The 20436-nt window shown below is 37.9% G+C and overlaps 1 protein-coding gene across 3 annotated transcripts in view; it reads left to right on the forward strand.

Moving 5' to 3' along the window:
- SLC25A14 (solute carrier family 25 member 14) overlaps nt 1–20436 on the forward strand; it is a 30141-nt gene that overhangs the window by 8697 nt on the left and 1008 nt on the right. For all 3 annotated transcript variants that reach the window (XM_058712522.1, XM_058712523.1, XM_058712525.1), the window contains exons 5-10: nt 2626–2720; nt 4021–4106; nt 7717–7812; nt 11923–12047; nt 13249–13384; nt 19971–20051. In XM_058712522.1, the coding sequence (XP_058568505.1) occupies nt 2626–2720; nt 4021–4106; nt 7717–7812; nt 11923–12047; nt 13249–13384; nt 19971–20051 (619 nt within the window). The remainder of the gene's footprint in view (nt 1–2625; nt 2721–4020; nt 4107–7716; nt 7813–11922; nt 12048–13248; nt 13385–19970; nt 20052–20436) is intronic.

Below are 20436 nucleotides of genomic sequence, written 5' to 3' on the forward strand. Positions count from 1 at the left end.
GCTTAACTGACTAAGCCACCCAGGCGCCCCAAAACACTTTTCAAAGAAACCATGTATTTCAGTGGTCTGATAGTGTGTGCCCTTCATATTCACCATTCTAACTTTTAATTCAATATTCCTGTGCAAGTTTCTATTTCACTTGCTTGTAAGTCTTGAGCTTTAGATTTTGTGTTCATCTGGCTTTGCGTGATGTATTTTAAAATGGATATCTCATTGCAGCATTGGCTTTCTCCTGTTTTCCTGAGAGTCATCAATAGCCCCTGTGAATAGCAGCACCAATTAATGGCTTACATTTCTGTGGTATTCTTCCTGAGTTGCCAAATACTTCTTTTAAAATTTTCCTCTTTAAAGAAATACTATTCTGGTAGTTTAAGCATAAAATGCAGAATGTGAGAGAGGGAGACTGATCTTTTTTTGTCAATTTTTAATTAGTTATAGGTTTGTGGTTTATTGCCCATTTTGTCATGTATCTGCTGCCAGTTTCCTAGGCCAGTCCTGCATCTAGGTTACCAGTTTACTGCTCAGAGAAGGGACATCAATTTTATTATTAACCTATGTTAGACTTAATTTTGAAAGACAATTTTCTTAGGGAAAAAAATCAAGTAATACATCTCGAAGCAAGTGAATCATGGATCATCTGTTTCACCTTGTTCTTTAATCAGCATGGACAATCACAAGATTATTTTTTTCTAATAGCAAGCAGTAAAGTCAGAAATATGCATATTTAGTCATCATTTTTAAAATCTTAACCATCCAAGCTGCTGTCGTCTTTCTATTTATAACTACTAAAGTATAGTTCTGCAACTTGGAAGAATCTCAAAGGGGGTATGAGTGAGAATGTCTTCAGTTTATAAGCAGAACTTAAATATGGTGAAATCTTGGCTCTAGTGTCTTCTTGATAGATGAAAGATACATGTACAGCTGTTAGGAAGTAAGGTTGATTTTTAAAAAATCTCCATGAGGTGAATAATTGTGTGTACTTCTTTTCCTACATTGCTAGATTCAATTTGCTAATATTTTGTTAAGGATTTTTGCATCTAAATTCATGAGAGATATTTTCCTGTAGTTTTTCCTTTTTGTACTCTTTTTGTCTGGTTTTGATATTGGGGTAATACTAGCCTCATAAAATGAATTGGTAAGTATTCCCTCTCCTTTTTTCTGGAAGAGATTATGTAAGATTAGTGTTGATTTTTTTAGGTGTTTGGTAGAATTCCCCCATTGAAATTGTCTGGGCCTGGAGATTTCCTTTTTGGGAACTTTTAAATTATGAATTAAAATGTTTTAATTGTTATGAGACTATTCAAATGATCTATTTCATGTTTTTTTTGATGATTCCCATATTTTTATCTGTTTCATTCTGATTGAGTTTTGGTAGTTTGTAGTTTTTGAGGAATTAGTCCATTTCTTCTGAGTTGTTGAATTTATGAGCATAAAGTCGTTTATAGTAGTATTCCCTTATTCTTTTAATGGCTGCAGAATTTGTAGTGCTGTTGCTTGTTTCGTTCCTGATATTGGTGACTTCCATCTTTTTATTACTATGAACCTTGCTAGAGGTTTATCAATTTTATTGATTTTTTTCAAAAAAGCTGGATTTTTCTCTATTTTTGTTTTCAGTTTTATTAATTTATGCTCTTTACTATGTCCTCCCCTTCTGCTTGCTTTGGTTTTATTTTGCTCTTCTTTTTCTAGTTTCTTGAGTTAGGAACTTATGTTGATTTGGGATTTCCCTCCTTTCTAATGTAAGCATTTCGTGATGTAAATTTCCCTCTGAGCATTGCTTTGGCTGTGCCCTATGTATTTTAACAGGTTCAATTTTCATTTTCATTCAGTTCTATGTATTTTAAAAATTTCCTTTGAGACTTCCTGTGAACCATGGATTATTTAGAAATGTGATGTTTGGGGCGCCTGGGTGGCTCAGTCGGTTAAGCGGCCAACTTCGGCTCAGGTCATGATCTCGTGGTCCGTGAGTTCGAGCCCCGCGTCGGGCTCTGTGTTGACAGCTCAGAGCCTGGAGCCTGTCTCAGATTCTGTGTCTCCCTCTCTCTGACCCACCCCCATTCATGCTCTGTCTCTCTCTGTCTCAAAAATAAACGTTAAAAAAAATTTTAGAAATGTGATGTTTGATTTCCAAGTGTTTGAGGATTTTCCTTACTGATTTCTAGTTTGATTCCATTATAGTCAGAGAATGTACTCTATATGACTTCAATTCTTTTAAACTTGTTGAGTTTTGGGGTGCCTGGGTGGCTCAGTCGGTTAGGTGTCTGACTCTTAATTTTGGCTCAGGTCACGATCTCATGGTTTGTGGGTTCAAGCCCTGTGTCGAGCTCTGTGCTGACAGCATGGAGCCTACTTGGGATTCTCCCTCTCCCTCTCTCTCTGACTCTCCCCTGCACTCGCTCACTCTCTAAATAAATAAATAAACTTAAAAAAATAAAAAAAATAGTTTTGTTTTATGATCCAAATGTGCTCTCTCTTGGTGAATGTTCCACTGTGCTTGAATAAATGCATATTCTGAAGTAGTTGGGTGGAATGAGGTGAGTAATGGAAATGAGTAGACTATCTAGATGTGTTTAATCTGCAAGTGCACATTGAGTATAGTTGACTTTTTCTTTCTTTTTTTGGCAGAATCGCTCCTGCTTTGCTAAGACAGGCATCATATGGCACCATCAAAATTGGCATTTACCAAAGCTTGAAGAGATTATTTGTAGAACGTCTAGAAGGTCAGTATAGACTTCTTCTCTTTTAGGGTGATACTCAGAGGATTATCAAAATCATGCTTACTAAGAAGCATTCATCATGGGATGCTTGAGAGTGGATGACAGTCATTGTAAGGACAAAGCGAGTTCATACTGACTTGGGATTAATCCTTGCAGGAGTGATCTATGAGTTAGAAGGACCTGCTCTTTAAGTTTGTCCCTTTTTCTATCAAAGAAAAAAAAAAGGCTTCTGGTCATCACAGAGGGAACATGGACAAGTTTGTCCAGAAAATTAACGCTATCTTCATTGCCAAAAAGACTTCAACTATAAGCAGTTCTGTAGCTGCCAGTTTTGATAAGCTTTTGTTAGATGGAGTAATTTTAGACTATTCTAGATTCTGTTGTACCTATGACCACCTTACCCACATTCAGCATTATCCTATGTCTCTATTATTGTTGCTGTAGCATTTCTATCCTGATATGGTACTAAATGGTTATTTTACCACAGGGCTGTTGCATGGTTGTGGATAGCTGGAGAGCCTTTTGATTAGTAATGTCTTTTGAGTTACTTGATTGTGCTAAATTGACTTTTTCTGGAGCCTCTTCTTTGAGGATTCTGAAGGATTTACTTCCTAAAATAATTTCCTTTCACAGATGCTTCACTTGGGTTTACCTAGTTTCTGTTTGTAGGCTCTCCATGGTAAGAAGGCATGGTGAAGATGGAATTTTCATTTTAGAATATTATGCTCTGTTTCTTCTTCTTCTTTTTCTTTTTTTTTTTTTTTTTTTTGGCTGAGTGGATTTAATTTCAAATGACTAGTTTTTCACATTTGAACTACAGAAACCTGTAAATAGAGGCCAGTAGATATCAAGGCCAGTCAAAATTAATATTTAAGTAATTTTTTTCTGTTATCCGTAAGCTTTTACCTTTTAAAATTCTGTTGCTAAGTCTTTAGAGTTGATGATTCTCCAGAAAAATACTTAAAGAAATTTTTTAGGTGTTTGAAATGATTGAGGAAGAAATACCACATTCTGAATTTATGTGGGCTATTGCCAGTTGCTCTATACAGAATAATAGGACATGTGCTAGTGTCCTTTAGAACTACCTTTAAAAAATAGTGATTTATGTTTTATAATTTTTATGTTGCAGTGATGATATGGGATCTAGAAATATTTGAGTTTTTTTTTTTTAATTTTCATAAGCTTTGTGGTTCATTTCTTACAGTCAATTCTCTGCCTAGGGTTCCCTTCCTCTGAAAGATCAGTACTTTATTCTCAGAAACTAGTACTTAATACAAGCAGAATTTTTTTTTCCTTTTTACAGATGAAACTCTTCTAATTAATATGATCTGTGGGGTAGTGTCAGGAGTGATATCTTCTGCTATAGCCAACCCCACTGATGTACTAAAGGTAAGAGAGGTCTGGTAGCATTGGATGTATGCAATGTGATGTGAAAAGAGTATGAACTTTGAGTCAGATCTCCACTTGCCAGCTGTAAAACCTTTGGCAAATCACTTAACTGTGTTAAGCCTTAGTTTCCTCATTTGTAAAATGAAGATAATTTAGTACTTATTGTATAGGTTTGCTTAGGATTAGAGATAATATGTGTAGACTGCCTATCACACTTGGTAGATTGTAGATGCTCAGTAAATAATAGTCAATTTATTATGATATGCATTGATCCTTTGGTCTTTAGAGTATGCAAAGCTGTATAAGATTCTTTCCAAGGACTATGTAATTTTAAGGGACTCAGTTTTCAGATACCTCATTTCCATTTATATTCTTCTAAAATTGATCTGAGAAAGAACTTGTGTTTTTATTTTTAATAGTTCTTTTCCCACTTTACAAAAGAAAGGCATACTCCCAACCCATTTTAAATCTCAGTATGGTATATTGACCAGTGGTGTAACCTGGGGTACCAAACAAAGGGATACATCAAAATATAGTTTTTGGAGAAGACTCCTTTAATAGCTAATTGAGGTACCTTAGTCTATAATGCATCTGTCTTTTCTTGTCTTACCTATATTTCCGTTAAGGATGAGATTTGGCTTTTAAATGGTATATTTTGGTTTGTGTTGGGATATTCTGAATACAAAACTCGAACAGTATAGGTTAGTGGTATTGATTTTTAAAAATATAATTGGATTTCTTTCAGGTTTTATCAAAAGACAGGATGAAACATTTATTTGATAATATTAATCTTCATCTTATTTTATCTCATAAAATGGTAAACAGTTTCTACATAGTTACTAACTTATTTAAACTTAGGATTAATAGGGGCGCCTGGGTGGCTCAGTCGGTTAAGCATCCGACTTCGGCTCAGGTCACGATCTCGCGGTCCGCGAGTTCGAGCCCCGCGTCGGGCTCTGGGCTGATGGCTCAGAGCCTGGAGCTTGCTTCCGATTCTGTGTCTCCCTCTCTCTCTGCCCCTCCCCCGTTCATGCTGTGTCTCTCTCTGTCTCAAAAATAAATAAACGTTAAAAAAAAATAAACTTAGGATTAATTAAAAGCACTAAATATATGATTATAATGTGTGAGAGGGTCACAAGTTTTTGAGAGTTATTTTAGAGGGAATATGAGAAAAAAGAGGACATATGCTTTAATTATTTGAAACCATAGGTGGTTAGGTTAGTGAAGGAGAGATCTATTGCAATTCAGAGAGTTTTGAGAACCAAGAGAGTGACATGAAAAACCGCACACGAGAAAGAAACCAGTGATGGTTGATGGAGAAAGGATAAGAAATGAACTTTCTAGATTAAATTGAGAGTAATATATACAGAATTTTTTATCACTTTTGATTTGAAGAGTAAGTATTTGTGAAGAGAACTGATTGTATCCTAAAACTCTAAAATATTTGCAATATAATTACACTTGACCTTTTCAAGAACAATAATACTTAACTCCCTAAAGTTTCCTTTCTTATCCATGTGGATCCTAGATTTAATCACCTAAGTGATTCACTTCAATTTCCTGTCCCTTTGACCTGCTTGGTACAATTACAACCATTGACCCATGCTATAATCTACCTTTTCCTTTCTTATACCTGGGTAGGGCTGAAGGCACTGGGGGTGGGGTGAGTCACAAACTTAGACTGTGATGGTACCAATATAGGATCTATAATCATAATCGGGTTGTTCAGTTCTTGCGTATATCCTTGAACAGCTCTTTCTTTGATCTATGTGTTGCTTCCTTGCCTTTGTATATATAGCTCTCTGACTGTAATGCCTTTTACCCATTTTCTCATGAATTTATCCTTCAGGACTGCTCAGGAACAGGGCCAGGACTAGGAAGAGACAAATGAGGTGCTCCTTGTGGATGCAAAATGGAAGGGGGCACAAAAGAAAACCACCTCAGTAATCAAGAGAGATAACATTTAAAAAAAATTTTTTAACATTTTTTATTTTGAGAGGAGCTCAAGCCAGGGAGGGGCAGAGAGAGAGGGAGACACAGAATCTGAAGCAGGCTCCAGGCTCTGAGCTGTCAGCACAGAGCCTGATGTGGGGCTCGAACTCATGAACCATGAGATCATGACCTGAGCTGAAGTTGGACGCTTAACCAACTGAGCCACCCAGGCGCCCCGAGAGATAACACTTCTATGCAATATTTTTCAAAAATTAAAATGAATGCAAATTATTCACGATGAATAAAGTATCAATATTTTGTATAATTCATCTCACCTCCTCACCCTAATCTCATCCTGTTGGATTCTGTCTTTAGTTAAATTTTTGATATTTGGTTCATTGTGGGTTTTTCTGCATTCATTTTCATGTCTTAAAATATTGCATTATTATTTGGATTACTGAGGGTTTTTTTTGAGTCCCCCTTCTACATTTTGTGCCAGAGGAAAGTGCCATACTTGCCTCACCCTAGTCCCAGCCCTGCTCAGGAATCACTTCCTTAAAGAAGTCTCCTACTTGCTTCACCCTAGTCCCAGCCCTGCTCAGGAATTACCTCCTTAAAGAAGTCTCCTACTTACCATAGGATATTTGTAGTTTTTTAAATTTATCTTTGTAATAGTTTCTATTCCGATTTAACTGAGTTTAGGTTTTTATCTCAAAACTCTTAGTAGTAGCAGTTGACTTTCCATGTAAAAACATGCTGTTGTCTCCTGATTTACCAAAGACATTTATTGAAACCTAGAGTTGTGCATCCTGAAAATCAGGCCCACATTTGGGCCACTAGTATTTAGCGACTGGCTGCTATGATTCTATGTGTGCAGTCACGGGGGGAATTGTACCAAATCTTTCATGTGGCTTTTTTTTTTAATTTTAAATTTTTGTTTATTTTTGAGAGAGAGAGGTGCATGCAAGCTGGGGTGGAGCAGAGAGAGAGGGAGACAGAATCCAAAGCAGGCTCTGTACTGTCAGCACAGAGCTCAATGCAGGTCTTGAACTCACGAATGGTGAGATAATGACCTGAGCCAAAGTTGGACGCTTAACCGACTGAGCTACCCAGTTGCCCCAACTAATCACATTTTAGAAGAATTATTTTCTACCCTCACTGAGTACTTGTTCTCTTTTTCCCAGAATTTCTTCCAGCTCTAGAATTGATTGACTTAGTATAAGGAACGTGAGGCTAATTTTTTAATTTTTTTAATTTTTTAATTTTTTTTAATTAAAAATTTTTTTTTAACATTTATTTATTATTGAGAGACAGAGCATGAGCATGGGAGGGACAGAGAGAGGGGGAGACACAGAATCTGAAGCAGGTTCCAGGCTCTGAGCTGTTAGCACAGAGCCCAACACAGGGCTGGAACTCACAAACCGCAAGATCATGACCTGAGCTGAAGTCTGACACTTAACCAACTGAGCCACCCAGGCACCCCTGATGAAAATCATTTTTATGAGACATACTTTTACACAAATTACACTTCTAAAATATATAGTTTGTCATTAATTTCATCAGAATAACAGGGTAACGTTTCTGAGAATTCCCAAATACTGTTTTCTTAATTTTAAATGAGTGAAACCTCTCATTTTGGTCTCTGTTAAAACAAAATGTTCACCCCTTCTTACTTTAGATTCGAATGCAGGCTCAAGGAAGTCTGTTCCAAGGCAGCATGATAGGCAGCTTCATTGATATATACCAACAAGAAGGTGCCAGGGGTCTGTGGAGGGTAAGTACTCTTTATGCCCCTTTCCTATAAATTTGCAAAGAATACTTCTTATACGAAGCCATAAAATTATGAATTGTCATCTTACGCTGTTTAATTTTTTGTAACCCAGAACATAAGGTAAGAAACTTTCTTATCACCTATGAAAGGACCAAAACTTACCAGTTTCTTTATTTCTGCTTAATGTTTGGGGATGTTTGTGTGAGAGAAGTTAATGACATTACTTGAGATAGTCATTTTGATTTGTTTAAATTCACAGTGAATTTAAGTCTTCAATACATATTTTTGCCAGTTTTGTACTAACGCTGCACTATATATTTGTGATAGTCTCTGATTACCTAAAACAGCTTTTCTTAACCTTATAAAAAGTAAAAATTGTACTAAAAATATTGAGATCTATAAAAGAAAAAAATCCAGTATTATTAACTAGAGATAATCACTGTTAACATTTTGCCATTTAATCTTCCAGTCTTCTATCTACTCCTGTTTTTGTTTTTGTTCCTATAACTTTTTATCTTATTTTAATCACTTAATAAGGCTACTTGTAGAATATACACAGATAGTAGAATGGGAAATCCATCAATAGGCTCTTAAAGAAGAGAGCTTTGTGTTTTTTTTTCCTTCCTTCATATTTGTCCCCAACTTCCTATAAAAATTTTAAACATACAGAAAAGTTGAAAGAACAGAACAGTGAACACCTTATATACCCAGATTAAATGACTGTTAACATCTGGCCATATATGCTTTATCTGTTTATATGTGTGTACACAGATAAACATACACACACATTCTTTTTTTGTTTTTTTTTTTGCTAACTTATTTGAAAGGAAGTTGCCGACATCATGGTACTCTCCTAAATAGTTCGTTATGCATCTCCTAAGAAATAAGGACATTCTCCTATATAATAATACATAATAATGATATCATTATCACATCTAAGAAAATTAACAAGCCCTTAATACCTAACATCCAGTCTGTATTCAAATTTTTCTTATTGATGAGACCAGGCCAGTTTTCTTATAGAATGTTTCCCCTGTATTTCCTTCAAACTGGAAGTTAGGTCTGTTGACTTGATTAGATTCACATTAAACATTTTGGTAAGAGAACTTCATAGGTTACACTGTATATTTCATATTGTATCAAAGCAAGAAGCACATATTACTTTGTCCCACAATTAATGATGCCAAGTTTGATTATTTGGTAAGATGATGTCCACCAGGTCTCACCATTGTAAGAGATAAAAATTTTTCCCCCTTTGTAATTAGCAGGTAACCTGTAGGGTGATACTCTAGCAACATGCATATATCCTGTTACTTAATAACCTTTCACTTAACGGTCTTAGCATCCATTAATGATCCTTGAGGTTTGCTTTTTGATAACAGGGTGCACTTTCTTGATTAGTCTAATTTAAAACCAGAAAATGGACCTAACTAGATATTTTCACAAACTAATGCGAAGGGAAAGACAAAGCAGGAATGACAATAGGGAGTTTTTGTCAAAACATAGCTACTTTATTTTTAGTTAAAAATTTTAATTGTGGTAAAATACACGTAACATAAAACTTAGCATCTTAAACATTTTTAAATGTACAGTTCAGTAGTGATAAGTACATTTACATTGTTGTACAGTTAGTCTCTAGATTTCTTTTTTCTTGCAAAACTGAAACTCTGTACCCATTAAACAACTCCCCATTTTCCCCTCCCCCTGGTGACCATCCTTTTATCTGTCTCTTATGAATTTGACTATTCTGGGTACCTCATGTAAGTGGAATCATACAGTATTTGTGTTTTGTTACTGGCTTATTTTACTTAGCATAATTTGTTCCACGTTCATTCGTGTTGTCACTTGTCAGAATATCCTTCCTTTTTAAGGCTGAACAATACTCCATTGTATCTATTTCCACATTTTATTTATCTGTTCATCTGTTAATGGGCATTTAAGTTGTTTCTGTAGCTTGGCTTTTGTGAATAATGCTACTCTGAATATGGGTGTGAAAATATCTCTTCAAGACTCTGATTTCAGTTCTTTTGTGTGTATACCCAGAAGCGAGATTGCTGGATCACATGGTAATTCTATGTTTAATGTTTTGAGGAATGGAACATAGCTACTTTCATGATCCAGGCTGCTTAAATCGTCCAGGCATGTAAGATAAAGAAGTGAAGTACATTGTGTTATGTACTCTTTTGACACAGACGTGTATTATTTGCATATTAAAATATAGGAATAGGGGTGCCTGGGTGGCTCAGTTGATTAAGCATCTGACTTCGGCTCAGGTCATGATCTTGAGGTTCGTGAGTTTGAGCCCTGCATCAGGCTGTCTGCTGTCAGCACAGAGCCTGCTTTGGATCCTCTGTCCCCCTCGCTCTACCCCTCCCCCACTCACACGCTCGTTGTCTCTCTCAAAACTTAAAAAAAATACAGGAATATTTTTTCATTTCAACACGGAGATAGGTTTACATTTTTCTTCAAACACATGGTCTCCTTTGTCATTGTTTTATTTTCCTGCTTTAATTGTCACATGAGTACTGGAAACATTTTATTTTCTAACTTCATTGTAAGAAATAACAGCACAAGTGAAAGTCAGAGTTGGAGACATGGTAGAGAGTTATGGGGACCCTGGTGAACTGGAGAGGAGTGTGGACCCTATTCATTGTTGTCTTGCTTGATGGGAGTCCAGTGTGGCCAAAGTGTTTGGGCTTTCAAGAGAAGCTGAAAATCTGCATTCCTATGGGAAGTATCCTGTTTTTTATACACTGACAGCTAATTCGGCCTTCTAGAAACACTGTGTAGGCCATACACAACATGTCTGTTGCCTGAATTTGGCCCATGGGCTCCAATTTGGGGCGTTACTGTTCAGCAAGGTAGTCTTCTGTGAAGATCATCTTCTAACACTGTTGAGCAGGTGGAAGTGTCCGAGAGGAAGGCACTGTTGGGCCAGCCAGCCCGACCAGCAGAATTAGACATCTTCTGATGATAGCACAGCTACGTCACTTCCACTTTATGAGTTGAATTTGGGAATTTATAAATGATTGAGCACTTTATAACAGGTATCCCAGAAAGCACTTGTCCCCGTGGTATGTTATTTTCAAATGTAAATGACATTTTATTTTATTTTTTAAAATGTTTATTTTTGAGAGAGAGAGAGTATGACTAAGGGAGGGGCAGAGAGGGACAGATGATCAGAAACAGGCTCCACATTGACAGCTGCGAGCCCCTTATGGGGCTGAAACTCATGAACTGCAAGGTCATGACCTAAGCCAAAGTTGGATGCTCAACCGACTGAGCCACCCAGGAGTCCCTATTTTATTTTTTTAATGTTTGTTTATTTTTGAAATAGAGAGCGAGCATGTATTCGTGAGAACTGGGGAGAGGCAGAGAGGGAGGGAGCCTGAGGATCCAAAGTGAGTTCTGCGCTGACAGCAGAGAGCCCAGTGCAGGGCTCGAACTCAGGAACCTTGAGATCATGACCTTGAGCCGAAGTCGGACACTTAACTGACTGAGCCACCCAGGTGCCCCCAGACTTGGATTTTTATGTCACTTTGCAACTCCCAACCTGTTTTGTTCTGTTTTATTTTTATTTATTTGTTTTTTAAATCATATTTTTTTTTGAGAGAGAGGGGGCTCAAGTGAGCGAGAGGCAGAGAGAGAGAATCCCACAAGGGGCAGAGTTGGGGGGTAGAGAGAGACAGAGAGAGAGAAAGGCTCACCTGGAATGGGGCTCGTGCTCACCCAAAGCGGGGCGTGAGCTCACCTAATGTGGAGCTCAAACTCACGAACCACGAGATCATGACCTGAGCCGAAGTCAGATACTTAATGACTGAGCCATCTAGGTGCTCCTCTCTCATATTTTAATGTTTATTTTGAGAGAGAGAGAACATGCACATGGGAGGGACAGGGAGAGAGGGAATCCCAAGCAAGCTCTGCACTGTCAGCACAGAGCTGAACGTGGGGCTCGATCTCACAATCCAATTCATGAGATCATGACCTGAGCCTAAATCAAGAGTTGGACACTTAACAGACTGAGCCACCCAGGTGCCCCTTGTTCACTTTTTTACAATTTATGTCACTAACCTGTGTATTTCTTTGGTGTGTAATATCACTTACATATTGCAGGGTGTTGTCCCAACTGCTCAGCGGGCTGCCATTGTTGTGGGCGTGGAGTTACCAGTCTATGATATTACAAAGAAGCACTTAATATTGTCAGGGGTGATGGGAGACACAATTTTAACTCACTTTGTGTAAGTATTATAGGCTGTGCTTATTCCATATTTCCATTATTTTGAGCACAAAAAGCATCTTTCACTGAGGTCCTCATGTAGAATCAATAATGGGTACAGATGGTCTAGATACTCCTCTCTGTCTTATCTCCAGAACTTCAAGCCTTCTAATACTTGTACAGAGATCCTAGATGCTGTGGGTAGATACTGTACTGTGGGTAGATACTGTAGATACTGTACTACCACTGTACTTGGTAGCAGTGTCTAATACAACAGCCTATCAGATGTCTAGGATTTGCATTTGTTCATACACAGCCTCTATATCTAATTTTATCTGTTATTTTCTTTGGTTAAGTTTGGATCAGAAAGCAAACTTTTCTCAATGAGAATCAGAAAAAAGTGAAAATTTATAGGGCCTGTGAAACAAAACCACAGTTTTGGGCTAAAGACTGTTGCTAGCCTTATCCTACATTCTCTTCATATTGGAACTTTTATGATACTTTACTGCTCGAAGTATACCGCATTTGGTATATGATGCTGTGGTATGAAAACATATATCTAATAGATGATGTGTGTTAGTTTCTGCTTAGGGATCCTGCTAGACTTCTAAATTGCCCCCCCCCCCCCGCCCCCAACCAAAGGCTAAGTTTTGGATTGAAAAGTGAAGGGCATAATACTTTTTAAAGGATTTTATTATTTTTTTTTTTAATTTTTTTTTTCAACGTTTTTTATTTATTTTTGGGACAGAGAGAGACAGAGCATGAACGGGGGAGGGGCAGAGAGAGAGGGAGACACAGAATCGGAAACAGGCTCCAGGCTCCGAGCCATCAGCCCAGAGCCTGACGCGGGGCTCGAACTCACGGACCGCGAGATCGTGACCTGGCTGAAGTCGGACGCTTAACCGACTGCGCCACCCAGGCGCCCCTAAAGGATTTTATTTTTAAGTAATCTCTACACTCAGTATGGGGCTTGAACTTACTACCTGAGATCAAGAGTCACATGCTCTACGGACTGAGCCAGCCAGGTGCCCCACAGGGATACCTTTTGAATGATATTTCTTTAGAACACATTTCCTCTCTCTTTAGATTGTAATGAAAGGGCAGGTGCCAAGTTTTATCTGATGAGTCTGACTCATCATACAGTTATGAATTTATGTTTGGCGTAATTTCTGTTTAGTCAGGGTTGGAAGTGAGGTGGTTTATCTTAAAGTTTTCATTTTTAGTTCCAGCTTTACATGCGGCTTGGCTGGTGCTCTGGCTTCCAATCCAGTTGATGTGGTTCGAACTCGCATGATGAACCAGAGGGCAATCGTGGGACATGTGGACCTTTACAAGGGTACTTTGGATGGTATTTTAAAGGTATGCACACTGTAGGCTTGGTTTGCATTTTTGATTTTTTTAGATGTCTCAGGCATTCTTTCAGTCCTTATTCTTGGTTGCTATGTATCATTTTGAAGATGGAAGAATCATTATGTATATTTTTAATAGCCTCTCAGAATAATTTCCAGTTATAAAAGCTGTCTCCTTGGCAATCTGCTGATATGCAGTGGTCCTTAATATTATCATTCCAGTTTGAATACTTGAGACTGCAGGATACTTTTATTAATAGCACCATGTAGAATTATTGAGATAGAAGGGACTTAAGATATCCCACATTTACCTGCTTCAGGTAAGACAGAGACCCTGTAATAGAAAATCTGGTACTCAATTTCAGTTCAGTATTGTGCTGTTGCTTACACTTTGCCTTTGAAAGTTTCTGCGATGCTATGTTTGTAGGAAACTGAATATCACAAATGTGTTGTGTAATCACTGGTGATCATCCTTCTACAAAAAGCAAATTTGGGGCCAAAATACGACATTTCCATATGGTTTCTCTGTGCTGTCAGTTTAGTTTAACAACCATTTATTATCTAACAGGAACCATTTTAGTAGATACAGAGAAATTACAGTATACTGCAGATGTACAAACAGATAATCAGCACAGCCTGGTAAACTTGATAAACTCAGGGACCTATGGAAGGAAATTTTAGTCTAATTTGGAAGTTTAGGATAGGCTCCTTGTAGATGGTGGCATCTTGAATAACTCACATCTGTTGAGTGTTTTTACTTTGTATCAGAAACTGTCCTAATGAGACTTACATGTATTCATTCACTTAATCCTCATCATTACCCCATGTGGTAGATACTAAAGCACTAGAGATTAACTAACCTGCCCCAAATTTTGCAGCTAGTGGGGTTTCAGCTCAGACCATTTGGCTTCAAACTAACATTCTTAACCTCTACACTGTAGTGCCTTTCTTATGTTGATGGCTAAGGGGTTAAATAGGTTATTTTTTTTTTAATTTTTTTTTTAACATTTATTTATTTTTGAGACAGAGAGAGAGAGAGAGAGAGAGCATGAATAGGGGAGGGTCAGAGAAAGAGGGAGATACAGAATCCGAAACAGGCTCCAGGGTCTGAGCTGTCAGCCCAGAGCCCGAACCGTGAGATCATGACCTGAGCGAAGTCGGACGCTTAACCGACTGAGCCACCCAGGCGCCCCAAAATAGGTTATAAAGGATATTGAATGCTATGCTGAGGTACTTGGGTTTTTTTTTTTTTAACTTGATGGGGAGCTACTGAAAGATCTTAATCAGGTCAGATTTGTATTTTAGATCACTTTGAGTTTGTAAGACAGTGGTTCTCAGGTGCATTGGAGCCACCTGGGGAAACTTTCACAGCTCCTGTGTCTACTGTAGACCAATGAACTCAGAACTTATGGGGGTAGGGGACCCAGGTTGAAAGTATTTTTAAAAGTCCTCAGGTGATTGCAGTGTTCACCTAAGGTTGAAAAGCCATTTATCTAAGGGGTAAGCCTAGAGCAGTGGTTCTTAAGGCATTAACTTGCCTCAGAATCACCTGGAGGGCTTATTCAAATGCAGATGGATGGGGCCCATCACCAGATTCTGATTCAGCAGGTCTTGAATAGGGACTTGAGAATTTGTGTTTCTAACCAGTTCTCAGGCAATACTGAGACTCTGGATACTACACTTTGAGAAACAATGACCTAGAGATAGGGAAGCTGATTAGAAAGCTGTTAGTAATCTAAGATAGAGGCAATAAAGCCTGAATTTGAGCACTGTAGTGGGGATGCAGAAGGTAGGATAGAGTTGAGAATAATTTAGTTGATAAAGTCAATAGGATTTGCTTGAGTAGGTGTGGAGAGGTGTGAGAGAAAGGAAGTGCCAGAGATAAGTTCCCAGTTCTTTGTTTTGGTGACTGCGTGATGATTCCCATTGACACAGTTATCACAGGAAAAACAGGTTTTTTGGGGCGGGGTGGGGTGGGGGGAGACAGTATAGTTTTGGATACTTAGTTTGAAGTGCATGAGGAACATGCAGTGGATATATTTGGAGACCTTAGTCTTAACTCAGGGGAGAGTTTAGGGATATAGATAGGAGCCTGGGGAAGCAGTAGTGTACAGGTGTTACATAACTGTGGAGGGGGAGACCAAGGAGAGAACGTAGAGGAGTTCACATCATTTTTGCCTTTCTAGCACACTAGAGTATTATGCATTCCTTTCATTAATAGTGATTCACAGAGGAAGTGATTCTCAGACTTTGGGGAGTAGAGTTTGGTAAAAGCCCCTCTTTGCTATTTCTGACATGCTTACCCTTCCACTTGACAATCGCTGGTATAGAGAGAGAGAAAGGGAGGGCCAAGGAAATAACTCTGAGGAATACCAATTGCTAAGGGCTTGGCAGGTGGGAAACCTAGGAGAGACACCGAAAGATAACAGTCAAAAGATATGAGGAAACTTAGAAGAGCCATGGAAGCCCAGGGAGTAATGAGTTTGAAGAAGAGATGAGTAGTTATTTAATGCCAACTGGAATAGAGAGGTCCAATATAAGGACTACAAACTATCTGTTGGATTTGATATTTTCTAGAGGAGGTTTGCTGGAATGATGTTTGCAAAAGCTAGATTGATGTGCATGAGGAGTGTGTTTAATTATTCATTCATCCAGTACAAAAATGTTTAAGTCTTATGTGCCAGGTGCTGTTCTAGTTTGGTGAACAGAAAAGTTTTGGCCTTTGTCATGACACTTTAATTCTAATAGAGACAGGTAAACACATAGGAATCAAGGGTAAATAGACAAGTGTAAAATACTCTTTCAAGAAGGTTGGCTAACAGGAGATAGAATGTACAATAATAGAGTAATAGCTAGCATTTAGTAAATGCTTATTATGTGCCACACACTATAGTCTATCTTTTAGCTCACAGCAACCCTATGGAGTAGATATGTTTTCCATTTTATAAACAAGGGAACTTGGGTGGGAGTGGCTAAGTACCCAAGATTATACACCTAATAAGTGGCAAATCTGGGACTTAAACCAGAGTCTGATTCAAAAGTTTAAACTTATAACCACCATGCTGTGTTATATTGTCAGAAACATATTTTCATGTTGGCAGTAACCTTTACCTATATTCACTTTCTCATTCATTTACTTGCTGTTAAAGTTCTTTATACTGATTGCTCTATATTGTCATTGTATATAATAGCATCTTGCTTTATTACTTCATCAGCGAGAGTCCCAGAGCACTAGTGAATGGAGTTCTGCATTCATTTCTGCCATAGAAACCAACAGCTGCAAATCTTACCCTGTCACCCCTGTCTTAAAACCCTTGAATGGCTTCTCGTTGACCCAAGGCTCTATATGATTTGGCCACTTTTTACTTCTACAGCCTTGTCACTGCTACCTTTATTCTACATTCCAGATGTACTATACAATTTCCACTGGTAGACTTTCCTTCATTCCCAAATTTTCATCCATGCCATATACTTTGTTAGATGCCCCCACCCTACCCTATATATCCTTTTCACTTAGCTAGTTCCTATTCATTCTTCAGACCTCGTTACTTTCTCCTAAAGGCCTTCCCTGACTGATGAACTAGGTTATGTGTACACAGTTTCTTGTACTTACTCTGACAACATTTATTTTATTATTTAAAACCATCTTTTTTGAGGACTAATTTACATATTGTAAAATTTACCTATTCAAAGTGGCTTTTGGTATATTCACAGATTTGTGTGACTGTCATCACCACAGTTGATTTTAGAACATTTTCATGAATTCAAAAATAAACCTCGTACTCTTTAGTTATCACCTCCCTGTTCCCTCACTCCCAGTCCTAAGAAACCACTAACCTACTTTTCTAACTCTTTAGATTTGCATATTCTAGATATCTCATATAAATGAAATCATACAATATGTGATCTTTTTGACTGGCTCCTTTCACTTACCACAAATGTTTCAAGGTTCATTCATGTCTTAGTACGTATCAGTGTGTTCCTTTTTATGGCTGGGTGATACTCCATTGTGTGGCTCTATCACATTTATATTTGTTACATTTTATTGTAATTGCTTTTAATGCCTGTCTGCCCCAGTAGACTAAGTTCCATGAAGGCAGGGCCACGTGCATCTTATCACTTTATCCACAGCAGATTATTTATTGAATGAATGCACAACTTTATGAAGTAGTCTGTTGTCTCTGTTTATCTACAAAAGTTCTTGTGTTTGTTTTCATACAACTGTCTGAAGCCAGGCACTGGGCCTCCCAGTCCTAATGTTCTATAGAAGTTAGTCACTGTTTTGGAGCTTTTTAAAGATTCATATGGCTCATGGGAGTATTAGAGACCCTTACTGTGTTTGTATGTTCATGTACTCAACAGATATTCATTTAGGTATTTATTGGAAACTTTCCTGTGTCAGACAGTGTTAGGTGGTAGGGATATAATGGTGAGCAAGACAAACATAGTCCCTGTTCTCCTGGAGACTACATTCTAGTTGAGGGAGACAGACAATAAACACACAGATAATAATATAATTTCAGATAGAATTAAATGCTATTAAGACATAAATAGAGCATGAGACAGTGACTTGGAAATGATAGTAGGGAACTACTTCAGCCAGGATAGCCAGGACAAGGCTGTGGGTAGGTGATATTTGAGCAGAGATCTGAATGATGAGAAGAAGGTGATGAAGATCTGAGAGAAAAAACATTTCAAAAAGAGGGAACAGGTACAAAGGCCCTGAGTTGGGAATGAACTGGATATGTTCAAAGGTTAAAAGGAAGGCTGGTGTGGCTGAGTGTGGTAAATGAAAGAGAAAGTAGTAGGAAATGAAACTGGAGAGACTGGCAGGGGTTAAATCATGTAGGATCCTATAGATCATCACATAAAATTTGCAATTACAGTGAAATCCACTGGGAAGCCATTGGAGAGCTTGAAGCAGGAAAGTGACACTATTTATAATTTAATGTATAAATTATATTTTTTTTATATTGGATTGTATCTCTAAGGTCCCATGTCATTTTAGCAGTCTATGATTCTAGGTTATCTGCATCTGGCTGAATTTCACAATTTTCCAACGTCAATTTTGGTCTCAGACCTTCAGCATTTGCTGGTAATCCATTGGGGGAAAGCATATTACCACTATGATTCTGTAAAAGTCCCCTTATTCTGTTACTATTTGTTCAAAAAATGATTAGTAAGGATAATTATCTTGAGTATTCTTAATCTACAGGATGGGATAGGGGATATTTACAAGTCTGGATTCTCATATTAATGTCCTATCCAAATATATCAATTATTTAGTATAGTGGCGGGTTTTACTTCACCAGGGGAAGGGCAAAATAACATCGCAATGTCTAACCCAGTGCCTAACACACAGGAGTTACTTAATAGATATTTTAAAATAGTACACAAAATAGGGACTGTTTCTGCTGGCTGAATTCAACACACCACCAGTTTATGACCTTTGTCATTTAATATGTCATTTAATTCAAATAACTACTCAGTTGGTGTGTTTAGGACCCCCATTGTATAAAACAGGAAACCTAAACTCAAAGCAACTTACGCACTGTTCCTCATGCAATCTTGAAAGCATTTACATCAGGCAGTCCATGGCATTACACAGAAGTTGATAGAATGAAACAGACTCAGAGGAGGATAGTGACTGCCCAGCTCCTTATTCCCTATACTACTTTAGTTTTCCTATTAGCACTTCCATTTCTGAATATAATATATATCAATCTATGTATTTGTCAGCTTTTCTAGAGAGTGCACTCCTTGAGGGCAGGGAGTGTATAAGTTATCTCTTCCTTTATAACAAATTGCTCCAAAACTCACTTCCTTAAAACAGTAAACATTTGTGATCACGCAGTTTCTGTGGGTCTGGAATTCAGAAGCAACTTAGCTTAGTGATTTCAGCTTAGATTCTCTTGTGAGGTTGTAGTCAGATGTCAGCTAGAGCTACAGCCATATCTGAAGGCTAGACTGGAGCTGGGATATCTGCTTCAAAGATCACTCATGTGGCTATTAGCAGGAATTATTAGCTGTTGGCTACTAAACCTGTGTTCCTCTCTGGAAGTTGGCTGGAAGCCTTAGTTTCTCCCCTTCTGGGCCTCTCATGACGTGACAGCTAACTTTATAGTGAACAATTCAAGAGAGAAGAAGACAGAAGCAGAAGCCTTTTAGATCTAAAACATCTTTTATACCATAATGGAGGTGACAGACTACTGCTGTATTTTCTTGGTGACCTAGACCTCTCCTGGTATGTTGTGAGAGGGGTTACACAAGGATATGAATAACTAGTGGTGGCTTTCATTGGGGTCATATTGGAGGCTGGCTACCACAGACACTTTCTCTCTCGTTTACTGTTATTACTATTATCCCAGCATCAAGAAGAGTACCTTGCATAGGCAAGGTGCTTAAATATTTGTTGAATGAGTGGGTAGATTTAGACTGTATATGAATTCAAAATGTATGGCTTTAGAAAAACAGCATTAATGGAGCCATAAGTTGTTGGGGAGGGACATGGAAGATGAGTACTAAAAATAAAAGTAATTGTCAGATGTACATAGTAAGGGGAATTCACTCTATTTTTGATTATATCTTTCCCTCAGATGTGGAAACATGAGGGATTTTTTGCACTCTATAAAGGATTTTGGCCAAACTGGCTTCGACTTGGACCCTGGAACATCATTGTATCCTTTTAGAATATGAGAATGAAAGCAGATGCTTTAAGCTCCCAGGTAATTTTTTACTATGGGAAGGAAAATTTGGTTATTGACACCTTTAGGCAAGTGAGTAACTCAAGCATTCTAATGGTGACCATTGAGGATAGAACTAAGTAGAGAAATGGCTTTTAGTTGGAGTCTAGTACAAACTAAAGGCAGCGGAAAAGATGTACCAAAGTGTCCTCTTTAAAACAAAACAAGTACAAACAAATCTGGAAGGGGTTAAGTTTTTGGAAACCCTGTTGGGATTTGCCCACAGGAAACTACATGCTGAGGTGGTCCAGATTTCCTACTCCTAACTATAGGACCAGAGCAACTGGAGAAATAATAAGACAGAAAACACTCATAGGGT

This window comes from Neofelis nebulosa, chromosome X (genome assembly GCF_028018385.1).
Source record: "Neofelis nebulosa isolate mNeoNeb1 chromosome X, mNeoNeb1.pri, whole genome shotgun sequence".
Lineage (NCBI taxonomy): Eukaryota > Metazoa > Chordata > Mammalia > Carnivora > Felidae > Neofelis > Neofelis nebulosa.